This window comes from Falco punctatus, assembly GCF_963210335.1.
Source record: "Falco punctatus genome assembly, chromosome: 7".
Lineage (NCBI taxonomy): Eukaryota > Metazoa > Chordata > Aves > Falconiformes > Falconidae > Falco > Falco punctatus.
The window spans coordinates 42888745-42902543 of NC_137587.1; the positions used below are offsets into that span (position 1 = coordinate 42888745).

At 40.0% G+C, this 13799-nt stretch overlaps 1 protein-coding gene across 2 annotated transcripts in view; it reads left to right on the forward strand.

The window, feature by feature from the left end:
* The window catches only part of SYNE2 (spectrin repeat containing nuclear envelope protein 2), a 189300-nt gene that overhangs the window by 24510 nt on the left and 150991 nt on the right, over positions 1-13799 (forward strand). For both annotated transcript variants that reach the window (XM_080395851.1, XM_080395850.1), the window contains exons 3-14: positions 1555-1616; positions 2522-2617; positions 2888-2965; positions 3071-3163; positions 4373-4554; positions 6231-6427; positions 6903-7003; positions 7813-7914; positions 8682-8819; positions 9658-9822; positions 12334-12446; positions 13123-13279. In XM_080395851.1, coding sequence (XP_080251977.1) covers positions 1555-1616; positions 2522-2617; positions 2888-2965; positions 3071-3163; positions 4373-4554; positions 6231-6427; positions 6903-7003; positions 7813-7914; positions 8682-8819; positions 9658-9822; positions 12334-12446; positions 13123-13279 — 1484 coding nt within the window. The remainder of the gene's footprint in view (positions 1-1554; positions 1617-2521; positions 2618-2887; positions 2966-3070; positions 3164-4372; positions 4555-6230; positions 6428-6902; positions 7004-7812; positions 7915-8681; positions 8820-9657; positions 9823-12333; positions 12447-13122; positions 13280-13799) is intronic.

The following is a 13799-nucleotide window of genomic DNA, read 5'->3' on the forward strand; positions in this document are numbered from 1 at the left end:
TGCAGGCTGACCCCTGGCGTGGCTGCCTGTGGCCATGCATGGAGGGGCTGGCACCCGCCTCAGCCTCCAGAGGGAAGGGCTGGGAGAGCCGTGCAGCTGGCACAGGCCAAAGATGGTGGTTTGGGCAACGAAAACATCAGCTCTCCTAACTGTAATCTTGCCTTCCCTCAGTTCATAGTCTATTTGACTTGCTTTGTAATGTCTGGGCTGTTAAAAACCAGTGCAGCCTTTTGGGTTTTAATTCAAATGGGGAAGAAGGAGGGGATGACCGCCCTTCCGCAGCTCCAGGCTGGCTCCCCGGGGTGGTAGTGCTGCACTTTGGCCTGTTTTTGGGAAGCCAACCCCAACACTTGCAGTCAAAACTAATGTGGAAAGGGAGAGAAAAAGGAGTTTGAGTTCACGCCTGCTCCCAGGAGCTGCTGGGATGGCCGCTGGTGGCACACCTCCTGCTGTTACCTCAGACCTGTGTACAGACACGCAGCAGGGACACATGGCTTTGGTGGTAGTACATCTTGGGGATGGGGTGTTTTTTTGGGAGGGAGCATGGGCTTGGGGAGTCATGGGATCCACAGGCTGTGACCGGGGCCTGGGAGCTGGTCTGGTCTGCTTCTGCTGCTCACGCTCTGCTTCACCTTTTGGGGCAACGAGACTTCTTTTTGTCTCTGCTACCCACAAGACGTGGAGAAGCCCCCTCTCTTGATCTCTACTCTGGTACAAGAAACAGTTTAAATATTCTGATTTTTCAAATATGGGCTTAACCAACTTCCCGTCTCCCTTCATGACTGCTGATAGTTTATCACTGTGTACCACCCTGAAGGGCTGGATCTCTGTGTGACCAGGTCATGCTTTGAGCCCCATTTAACTGTTTTTTACTGGGGCAATGGGGTCCAAGCACTTCCTTTTTCCTCCCTCCTATTTTAAGACCTGTGTGGCCCTTTTTGACTGGATTAATTGTCTGTATACCTCAGGGAGGGCCCAGCACTGAAAAGGATGCTTTTAGAGGATATATTACCCGATGATGGCCTATTAATTCTCCTCAGCCCTTCAATTAGCGAAGACATGCTTTTATGTGGCTTCACCGACAGATTAGCGTTTATTGCCTAACCACAGCCTCCATCATGGTCTCATCGTCCAACACCATGCCTGGCTTTTTCCAAATTTCAACATAGATCTCGTACTGATGGTAGCCTTGGGTCTTTCAAGGAACATTTAGGAATGAATGGAGTTATTCTAGATGTATTGCTCTGTAGAATGATGTGTTCTCACTGCTGTTTGCATTTGCTGAGCTTTTGAGAAAACCTTCATTAATTGCTGTTTGCTGCATCCAATGTGGAAATATGCTTGATGTTTGTAGAGGTCCTTGCAGTATCATCTCTGCAAGCAAGGAAATATCAACTCTAAAATAAGAGTTGAGAAAAACTAGTATTAAATAGTAACTTAATATCTGGAAGAACAGACCTTAGGTTTGAGGTGGATGCTGTGTATCTTTTTGAGAAAGTTGGGGAAAAAAAAAAGATATTTTTTTTTTCCATTAACCTTTGTTTTTCCCTCCAGTGCAGCGAGAGCTTACACAGAAGAAAACCTTCACTAGCTGGATAAATTCAGTATTGGCAAAGGTAAGAAGGGGATTCTTTAGAAAAGACGCGCCTTTTGCCTTTTTAGGCACCAACTGGAAAAAAGTAGCCCCTGGAGGGCATCTATTTAATAGGTGCAACAGAATTGTATTGGTGATTGTCTAAGGACATTTGTAAGAGACTGTTTCTAAGTAGATGACAGTATCTTTCCTGCTGATGTGGTAAAATGTACTTGTGCTGGATCGTGGCACGCTTCTCAGGGTTTTATGAGGTTCTGTATTTATGATTAGTTTTACTATGTTTAGGTAGGTATCATTCTATTATGCAATCCAAGAACATGAATTTAATGGGATGACCTGAATGAGTGGTAACTATTAAGACAAAACACATAGTAGTGTAGGTGCTTTTTAAGCTTTCACAAAGCAGCTCATGCAGTATGTGCTGGGGCTCTGACTTGCTCAGGTAAAAAAAAATAATCCTGTGTTGGTCCCTCCTTGACCAGAAGCTGCTGAGCTCATGTTAGATTTGTGTTGTCCAAAAGTGGGTGAAGAGAGTGAGCGTTTAGTTATTCAGCTCTATAGTCAGATATGTACTTGGGGTACATTGATTAATAAGTCAAAATGTGGATTAACTCTGCTCTTAACTTTCCCTTTTTCAAAGTTTTGGGGGCTTTTGCCACATACCTCCCTAAAAAGTGTAAATACTTGAAAATGAGGCCTAAAATAACCCTTATAAAACACAGAGGCAGGGCAAGGGGAAATAAGAAACAAACAATAATCGGTCAGAAGAAGCAGGATATGGCTGATTAGATGCAAAATTTATATTTCAGCTTATTGAAAAAATAAAGGATGCTAAACATTTTTTAGTAACAGTCTGAGATGTTCTGTGGTGTGTTGAATTCAAAATGACGGAAGATGGTGTGACAAGTATTAAAATTTGTTTTGCAGCATACACCTCCTTCTGTTATCTCAGACCTGTATACAGACATACAGCAAGGACATTTGCTTTTGGATCTGTTGGAAGTGCTTTCAGGGCAACATCTGGTAAGACAGAGTAACAAAAATATTACCTCAGTCCTTTGTCAAATCTAGCAAAGATTTCTGGATATGCTTAATTGTAATCATATGGGTGATCCTTCTGGAGTCATAGAGCTATTTGCAAGTTACTTATTCTTACACCGCTGATACTGAAACATGCTGAAATGAGTTGATTCAAAGTAATTTGTGCATTTTTGCAGGACTTCCCTTGTCAAAATATAAAATAAAATTGATTTTTTACAACTGCAGATGTAACCTGTTCTTTTTGCTTCACAGCCACGGGAAAAAGGATTTAATACCTTTCAGTGTAGAAGTAACATAGAAAATGCTTTGACATTTTTAAAGAGCAGATCAGTGAGTATTAACTTCAGAATTCACAACTAAAGCCAGTTTAGCTGGTGGAACATTTTCTTTGTTAACAATGATCCTTTTTTTTTTTTTTTTTTTTTCTTTCCCTAGCTCAAGCTCATAAATATTCATGTTGCTGACATTATTGAAGGAAAACCTTCCATTGTGCTTGGCCTGATTTGGACAATTATATTTCATTTTCATGTAAGTATTTCAGCAATGTAAGAGAGTTTTAGTAGAGGAGGAAAGCACAAAAACGTGTTGATTTACGTGGCTGCCAGATGAGATGAATTAGTACAAAGAGGAAGATTATTTACTGATGGCTCAGGGAAGAGACACAGCAGTGCGTCTTCCCTGTGTCTCTGAGCTGCTTCACCAATGCGATGATGCATTACAGCCTGCTGAACAGTATCTAGCTGCAAATGGTAGGAAGGAAAGATATTGAGATTTTTTTCTAAAGTAACCGGTTAAAAAATAGGCTAAACTTTGCCTGTCTGTCGAAGGCCTGTAATGATTAAGCTCCAAACAGAGCAAACAGTGCAAAGTGGCTCACATCCATCTCCCTCAGAGGCAGCCCCCCTCTTCAGTGTTGGCTGTGCTGACAATGTGTAATTCTTGCTATCTTTTTTTTTTTTAGTACCAGGTGCCTGAAATAACATGAAAGCTGTCATAGCAATGTTTCTTATATGAGTTACTGAGCATGCATCTTGTGTGGCGTGAGGTCTTGGGAAGGTTTGAAAGCACAGGGCCTTGCTTTAATCATGTTGTAGGACTGTAGGGGATGATGGAGCCAAATTGTCTCTGACCAAAAGCCCAGCAGTGAATTAACATAGGTGCACTGGGAGTGATTTGGGCTCAGGAGAGCACTGAGAAACAAAGTTATTTAACAGTATTGCAGCCCCGAGTTTTCTTGGTGAAGATACTTTGGTGCTAAAGATTCTTGTGCTGCACATAGCCTGTGCATTATCTTTTAACCTAAACCAAGCTTCTCTAACCAGATGTAGATCTCTGAGGTCTATCGAGTAAGTTTTCCTGCACCTCAGACAAACTCTAAGCGTGTGTAATACCTGCCAGTGTTGACAGCAGAGAACACAGCTGCCACTGGCTGCTTTCACTGGTAGGAGTAGAAAAGCACATTGAGTGAGGTCCCTTGATGCCATTGCTGGTACCCACAGTATAACATGGAAGTCTTTGGGTGAGTATTTCCTGTCAAAAAATCACCTAAAGATGGGAATTCAGCATGAAATAGTTCAGGTTGAACAGATAAAAAAACCCTGATCTGAACATTGGGGGCAGGGAACTTACTATTACAGCTGTGACTGAATCCTTTCTAATTCACTGGTTTTTTTCTGCCATTGATGTCTTGGTAATTTTTCACTGAAGGCTGATTAACTCTCCCATCATCTTTGATAGATTGAAGAACTTGCCAGGACACTTGCTTTTACTTACAATCAGCCTTCACTTGATTGTTCAAGTGCTGTTGACTCCTCTCCAAAGACAAGTCGATCAGCTAAAAAAAGCGCTAAAATTAAGGAACGGTGGAAGATCTCTGCTACAAAGGCTCTTTTGTTGTGGGCAAAAGAACAGTGTTCACTGTAAGTTCCACCCGAGACTCACCAATAGTATGTTACACGTTGTATTTACTGCTTTCCTCTAAATGTGGTGATAGTTTCCCCTGGTTTTTTAACATCACTTAGTGACAGCTTAGCAGAAAATCCTTTAGATTTCCGATGTTGTTACCAGTGCTTTTAAGGCATCAATCAGGCCATAAATGTTTTGGCATGAGCCCTTTAAATATAATGACATGAAGCTAGTCCTAGTAGTAAAATACCACAACATAAATTGAGTTGTTTGGCTTTTCTCTTTTAGGGGCATCTCTGTAATAAGTCTCGTGGAATGTTTACATGACTTGTTAGTTTTAATCCTTGTGGTTGGCACAGGTTAACAAAGTTTCAATAATTAATTATTTTTTTTTAAATTGGAAAAAGTAGAATTTCTAAGATTACCATATCTCCTGTTTTTCTGTCAAAACACTGCATGATCCCCAAGAAGGACCCTAGTCCTAGAGGTCTTAGTCCCCAGTTCTGACAAGGTGTTTCCTCATGCTTGATATGTACACAGCTCTGTTGATTTCAGTAGGAGTATTCATAGCACACAACCTAGAGCAGATACGGATATTTCTTGGAAAGGGCAGGTTTTCCAGTTTCTTCAAGGGCTACTAGTTAACTCCAGGACATTTCAAATGTGTGTTACAATAATGTCAGCCCTTTCTCTCCAGCACTTTGGCTGCTTTATGTTCTAATAACATCCTACTAATATTCCATGTGGTTAGTGGGAAAAAAAGGCCTTCATCAGCGCATCAGACACTTTCTGCTGGGAGAATGCTTTTGGGCATTGAAGTTTCCCTTTTAGCTGTGTTTTATCAGGACAAGATTGATTGGCATGCAAAAAACAGCTCTTTGTCCATTTAATTTTCCTCTTTTCCTTGTCTTTGTTTTTCAGCAATATTGCTCTCTGTTTTGTAATGTCCCTTCTGAGCAGTGGTTACATTGAATGATTTTGTTATCAGTGAATCCTATAGTTTTTGGTAAAAGAACAAATCTTGTAAGTCCTGGCCCATTGTTTTGTAACTAAATTTGATCACCTGAAACCCCACATCTTTTCCATGTCATAACATACTCATATGGGCTGTTTCTGGGAAGTTGTCCCAGAATTCCCTATGGCTTGCAGAGCTGGGCACCTCACAGCACTGTCCGGGCACTGCTTAATAGAAGATGTTTTAAAGACACCAAGGTAAATCAGAGAAAACGAAATACTTTTCTTGCAGTAATAGATCACTTTTGAGGTCTGGATTTTGTAAAATGCCAGAGGTGATTCCAGTATTTGGTGCCCTTACAAATACCTACATGTTCTTCAGTACTTTGATTGGTGTTCTACCATCCCATGGAATGCACAGATACTGAGCACAAAGGTGATGTTCAGCAAGAATATTGGATCAGAAAGGCTTTATCTTCAGAATGCAACATAAGATAAAAACATTGAATCATTTTGCAAAGACAGTATAAAAATGTATAACTTCGTGTGATTGGTAGTACTGGCTGTATTGCTGTCTGACCCAGCTTCTGCAGAAGTTCAGTGCCAAGGTTCTATATAACTCCTTGGATTCGGTTCATACTGCATTTTACTAATTTATATTCTGTTTCTGAATTTTTACTTAGGACATCTGAGGAAATAGGCTATAACATTTTGTTTCTAATAATTTTTGGGATAGGTATGGCTCTATTAATGTGACTGATTTCAAGTCAAGCTGGCGAAGCGGACTGCCTTTTTTAGCCATCATCCAAACCTTACGACCAGGTCTAGTTGATTTGGAGAAGGCAGAAGCTAGAAGCAATAAAGAGAACCTGAAAGAAGCTTTCAGAATAGCAGAACTGGAGCTGAATATTCCACGGCTTCTTGAACCCGAAGGTAAATGATCTGCTTTTTTTTAGTCTTTGTTATCAGGGGTGCAATTAATATAATCCTGTATGTGTTGACTTGTAATACAGGAACAAGTAAGACTGTGCTTAATTTTGAAATGGAACATTGATTTTTACTGTAATGCTCAAACCTGAGGTTCTTTATTTTATAACACTGTACTTAAGATTTGTAGGATTTTTGAATTGGCAGCAAATGCAGGAACAATATGCAGAAGAAAGGATATGAAACTCTCCCGTTCATGCGAGAAACTTTTTCATTAGTTAATCATGTTATATTAAAATATTCCCAAGGAAAAAAGAAATGTTCATTACATATTAATTTCTGTCAATGGTATGTTAACTGAGCTCTTGCAAAATAAACATGTTAATGGTAATGTGTTTTAATAACTGCAGTGTAGTGTGTAATTATGTGATCAGGCCTAGAAGGCTGCATAACTATGTAAATGGTGCATTGGCTCTTGTAGATGTTGACATTATGGATCCGGATGAAAAATCAATCATGACTTATGTGGCTCAGTTTTTGCAATACTCCAGGAATTTGTGTGAGTCTGAAGAAGACACGCAGGTATGTCTTGGAATCATAGAATTGTTCAGGTTGGAAAAGACATGGCATGTGGTTTATCACTGAGGTATTTTCAAATGAATGTGCATCATGGATGCCAAGAATATTAGTACTTTCTTTGCCCAGTTTATAACCAGACTCACTAGCAATTAGATTGTAGAACCTCTGATTCGGATACTGATAGGGCTGAATTGGCTTGAACTTTCTGATGTTCCTGTGTGGTAGTCAAGACTCAATGTGATGAGACTTTCTGATGATACAGGTGGAATTGCTGTGGAGGTTGTCTTGGTTTTACATTTAACTATTACAGAGGACATTTTCAAGCCTGATTGTCTCATGAGTGCTCTGAAGTCTGTATGTAAATACTGGGGTAGAGGCAGACAGATTTGCAAATATGCAGAACAACCAGCTTTAAATTTAATAACTCACATGTAGAGTGGACAAAAGTTGTCACTCTCATAACACTGGCTGGAAAACCAAGTTTTCTATTCCTTGTATTCGCCTATGATAGTTTATGCATTAATTTTATTTGTATATCTCCATACTGATAATATTCTTTCAGTAGGACTGCAGTCAGGCTCCTCTCTTAAGATGCCTTCATATAGCCAGGTGCCAGGTTTAAAACTTTGGCCTTGCTTCTTATAATAGTGCCTGACCCAAAATTCAGTAGACTTCCCAGGAATTATTATTTGTTTTCAGTAGCTTTGAACGGGGTTTGTCATATGCTCAATGTGTGTTGTTTTATAGCACAATGTAAATTAAAAACAAGGCTTGCAAAATGGAAAAATGAAATTTTCTGCTCTAATTACCAGGAAAAAGTAGGAGAGGCCACGAGATGGTTAGCTGCACAGGAGAAGAAGTTAGCACAGTTGCTGATTGACACAGAGAATGAAACACACTACCAGAAATACAAAGTAAGTTACATTTCATATTTAACTGCTTCTGTGAAAAGAAGCTATGTTTCTGGGAATATTTGTAATATTTTTCATCTTCGTTGCCTAAACTGAAGTGTTAAATACACTTTTAAACAAGAATTGGAAACCTGACAATGAATTTTGTAAATGCTCTCATAGGATTGAGAGAAGGGTAGGGTAAAATTCTTCCTGTTAAGAAAAAGATCTATGCTGCTTGGTTTCTGAGCAGAGCAAGGGTTTTTTTTGAGAGAATAAAGTAATGTCTTTCAATTAATTGACACAGTTGAAGACTTGGACAAGATTAAAGCACATAGGCCCTTTACAGGGTTACCTTTGTCATTTCTGTGATAATAATAACAGTAGGTTTTGCTAGCCGAATGTTGTAGAGGAGTAGTTGAAATGTTGGTTGTAGATTGTGCTGAAGTAGAATTTCCTTTGGTTTATATTGTAGCCCGAGTTTGTAACAAAATGGTCCGTGGGGAATATGAGGGGAATAATTTTCCCTTTCCTTTGGTCGGAGGGGAGAACCATGTCCTGACTGCACTAACGTTATATTAAATACAGATCTTGCTAGTGAATGGCACCTATAATTTCAAACTGAAATACTGCCTGGAGAGAAATAGGCCTCTTTCCTGCTATCTTACCTTTCCATGCATCACACCCTTTGAAGTTAATGGAAGTCATACCAATCTGTTCAAAGGCAGTACTTGGCTCCATGAGCTTCCATCTGAAGTCTTCTACAAATTACTCTTCCTTTTTATCCTTAGGAAATGATGTCCTTTATGGAAGCATTTAACCAAGAAAAAAAACCCTTCCTGCCTGTGTTGTCACCTAAAAGAAATGAAGCTGAGCTGAGTGAAGGCCACCAGCAGATGAGGGAAGAGTGGGACAAACTGATCTCTCAGGTCAGAGGCGTTTCTAGCTCACCTCATTACCAGCCTGAGTATGGTGGGTGAAGGCGGCTAAGTCTACCCCAGGAACTTGCCCAGGGAAAAGCAGAGGGGTGATGTTTGTTTGGATTGATAGAAGAGGTATTGACCCTGAACCTGAAGTCCAGACAAACTGAGGGATGTACAGTGCCCAAGAAGAGGCAGAAGGTGACTATGTGTTGTTACCCTTCTGCCTCCTGAGCCTCAGGACTGTGAGACATCTTCAAAAAACAGCCCACGTCTTCTAATTAAAGTTTTTGGCCTATTTATGCTTAAAAGGTTCTTTTGGGATGTAATTATGGTTCAGGTAATGATGCAACTGGGCAAAGTCTGTTAATATATTCTTTCTCATAGCACAGATGGTGATATAGTGAGATCTAGTTGGTCAGTGCTTTGCAATGACGTTGGCTGTGTTGCCTCCCTCTGCTGCAAGCGGGGATGTATTGGGCCTTGCTGGCAATCACTCTTTATGGAAGAGATGTTTCCATTAATCCCATGATGGAAAGCTGTCCAGAGCATCCCTGTTTCCCCTCTATTTTGCAACTGGTTTTCTATATGTTTCCCCGTTGCTGAGCCTTGACATGGTCACCAGCCAAGGATAGTAACTGCCAAATTCTCTGCAGTGTTACAGAGATTGCAGGCTGGGGAGCAAACCTGGGTCTCAGGTAAACATGGCTGATTTGCAGCTGACTTCACTGGAAGCTCCTTTTCTGAGTGGTGACAGGTGTTGGTTTTGTTTTTCCTGGGATCAGTATCTTGGGGATGGGGAAGAAAATAATAGCGAGAAATGTAATCACTTGTTTTCGTTTTTAAGATGAATGAATGGAAAGCGAAGCTGGACCAGATGTTGCCCTCCCCTCTGGATAGCATTGAGGCTTGGCTTCAGGAGGTAGAACATCTGCTGGCAGAAGAATTGCCTGATTTGCAGGACCCGTTTAAAGCAATGTTTGTCTTCAGAGAAATAATTGTAGTATTTAAGGTATGCTGATTACAAAGGAACATTCTGCTTCAGTCTGACCTAGCAAAGCATTTGTTATGGAATTGCTATTTGACATTTTGGGAAGTGGTGTGGGTATGCTTATCTTCTGAAGATGAAAAGCTCTTGTGAACATACCTTTGCACAATGATGAGTTTAATTAAATAACTGCATGGTTCTATAAGGAAGGTTTCTGACTTCATTGGGGTGAGATTAAATTTGAATACTATCTGAATGAGTGAATTATGGTCTTCTCTTTTATGTGGTTCCTGCAACTTGTTTGTTTGTTAAGTAATAACACAAGGTAATTGCATGCTTATCTTTAGATCTAGTCTTACTGCATACCTATTCAGAAAAGCACTTGGGCTCAGGGTTACATTCCAGTGAGTTCACAAAGTTTGTGTGTTTAGAGTTAAGTATTTGCCGAATCGCTGTGTAATTCCGTTCAATGCAATGAAAGGTATTTTGATACCTCGGTACCTGCAAGTTTTCTGTTCTGATCTTGAAATCTCTATGTAGATAATTGTTTAAACATTCTCGTGAGTGTGAAAACTTTGAAAAGAGTAGCTGTGGTGATGCCTGGTTGATCATCATAATGCTGTACTTTTTTTAATGAACAAGGGGAAGTTGGATGTTTTTGTGACATGTCCTTAAAGTGAATTTGAAAAAATGGGAAACAGAGGTTCTTGTGAATGGCTTAATAACACCAGTTTTTGTACTGTTGCTAGTCAGTTCCTGTTACAAGATGGCTTTTTAACTGATGACAGCTTTGCCAGACTTTAGCGATTTGATCTGTGATTTTTGTTGTTTAGCTGAAGTAGCTAAAGCATTTCTAAGAATGAGACAGAGAGAGAGATGTCATTGGTTTAGGAGTTTCTTTTTTCCCATTGAACATGTAGATAAAATCATGAAGTTCCTGAAGAAGAAGAAACCCAAGATACTTAATTTCTGTCAAATCCACTTTTCCTGATGGGAAGACATTCTGCTGAGAATTCTGCTCCCCCCCCGCGCACACACCCCACACCCCCCCGCCTTCCTTTAGTCAGTCCTTTTAGTATATCTCATATGGGGATCTTGTTGCCAAGGTGGTGCCTTATAATGGAAAATTTACTTTCTTTTAAAGTCCAGGAAATTACCCACCAATGTCCATAACTGTCTGACTGGAATAGTTGTAAGGTTACAAAATCAAGTTGTTTTGGCTTAACCCCAGCTGGTAACTAAGCACCATGCAGCCACTCACTGCTCCCCCTCACCCAGAGGGATGGGGAGGAGAATTGGAAAGGAATGTAAAACTCAAGGATGGAGATAAAAAAAATTTAATAAGTAAGGCAAAAACCACACACACAAGCGAAGCAAAGCAAAGAATTCATTCACCGCTTCCCATGGGCAGGCAGGTGTTCAGCCATCTCCAGGACAGCAGGGCTCCATCACACCTCACAGTTACTTGGGAAGACAAATGCCATAATGGCAAACGTCCCCCCCTCCTCCTACTTCCTCCAGCTTATATATACTCAGCATGATGTCATATGGTATGGAATATCCTCTTTGCTAGTAGGAGTCAGCTGTCCTGGTTGTGTCCCCTCCCAACTTCTTGTGCCCCCCTAGCCCTCTGGCTGGCAGGGACCAAGAAACTGGAAAGTCTTTGACTTGGTATAAACATTAGCAAGCAACAACCAAAAACATCAGTGTGGTGTCAACATTGTTCTCACACCAAATCCAAAACATAGCACTGGACCAGCTACTAAGAAGAAAATTAACTATCTCGGCTGAAACCAGGACACAAAGTGTTTAAAATCTGTGCAGTATTGGGGGTTGTGGGCTGCCCCAGGATTTTGCCATTTCCATTACCATGTTTTGTGGCAGGCTTTATTACACAGAAATGAACTTTTAGCATATTTCTTTATATGCCATTTATGAATATGCTTATATTCTGTGCAATGCATTTTACATTTTATTTTTCATAGGGAATTTGGTGCTAAGACACATGGCTGTAAAATAGTTTTCAATCATGTGATACTGGCTGTCAGAGAGTTAATGTGATATGCTATCAGTCTGGTGTTAGATGTAAATTTGTTGAGCAGTCAAATGACATATTAAATAAGTGTGACATAATAGGTTTATGGATCTGGTTTTGCTGTCAACTCTGTGCTAACACATAGCACAGAACAACTTAATGTACTGAAGCTGTTACAATGACACTTTTTTTTTTTTTTGTCCTAAAGGTGACAGTGAAAGTGCAGAAAAAACAGAGCATGGGTAGTGTAGATTCATGTTCCTTATATTTAACTAGATGCACAGTGGTAAGAGAAATCAGATAGTACTGCACTAAACATACACTTTAGAAGGTGATGAGATCAATAGTTCCATTACACTTTGATGAGTAAAGACACTGGAAGATTGTCTTGTGCTGACTAGTTCTTAATAGCTCTCACCCTAATGGCTCGTGACTTGCAGATTCCCAGATGAAATACTTAGAATAAAAATGACTGGTTTACTATGTCGTCTTCTCCCCAGGGCTTGATGAATTGTTTTGATTCTCACTTGGACACCCTTCAGTCATTTAAGAATGAAGATGAGAAGAGTATGCCGCTAGTCTTGCCTGAAAAGCTAGAGGAAATGAAAAGAAGGTTGTGATACTCAAATTCCCTCTACTTTGACTACATTGTATTCTAGCTCTGCTATTGACTTGCTCAGCTGTTCTGAAACAAAGCATATAATTTATTTATGCCTTGCAGAAAAAGAGCATTTTACACTTAAGCACAGAGTCACTTATTGGTCCAATGAATGTTTAATTACATAGTGTACAGAATGGAGCTCATTAACAGAACATTTTCAGATGCGCTTTGCTAGTGTGGATAGGAAACACCCACTAGGGGTAGGAAACATGACTATTTTGAATGTACAGATTTCTCTGAAGGTGGGGATTCTCTCATTTTTGAAAATAATTTCCGCCTTCTAACATCACTGAGATCTACAGGTTGTGCAACCCCATATGTCGGTTGGTGGATATTTTCTAAAATCACCAGCGAATCTGTGTCGGTAACCTGAGACGCTATGACATATAGATGGCAGATGCCCCTTCTCTGGGTGTTTAAGGTTTTTTATAAACTGAGCAGTCAGTATTGACTCAAAATTGTTGCTACTTAAAAATATGAACTGTTATCTTAAAAATTTACTCCTGTCCTAACAAAATAATGTTTACATATATGTAATTCTGAGTTTTTATGCTAGAAACCTTATAGATTAATGTCTTCTACATCCAATGATTTTGAATCAACTTTTGAAACATTTCACCGTTTGCAGATTCAGCAATATTAGTTTCACAGGGTCCAGCACCTTTCTTGAATACCACTATGGACTGTGCTCAGCCATTGCCAATGAGGTGATGTTAAAGCTGAATATTTCAGACATGAAATATGGGTCAAAAGAGTCCGTGGAATCACTGCTGGAAAATTGGAATGTAAGTTTAAAATATAGGTATCACACCCAGACAATAATTCTTCTTTCTCACCTCTCTTTGAGCTTCAAGCTTGTGTCTGTCCTTATCTGAAGATCCTGTGATAGTTGGCAGAAGCGTGGTAGACTTGTGAGATTTGGGATTTAATCAAAGGACAGGTAGACTTCCATGGAAGCTTTCTTTCCCCTCCATGTCTTCCCATTTTGCTCTGAATGAGAGTTCTTTCTTCAGTTTGGAGAAGTAGAGAAAGCTGTGACTGTAATCTTCTCTCTGCCCTTTTTTATTCTTTATTGTGAGGATTTCTTTCTTTCTAGACTATTTATAGAGCCAGCAGTAGCACCTCTTCCCTAGCACAAATCCATACCAATCTCTCTGGGGCAGTTCAGTAGTAGCTATCTTCAAAAACAAACATTACTCACAGTGCTGGGTAATACTGCCTTTTGCTGTTGTCTCTTCCTTTTCCCAGCTTCCTTACTCCCTTGTCCTTCAGGGTGAATATGATGAATTGTCTTATTTTGTTACA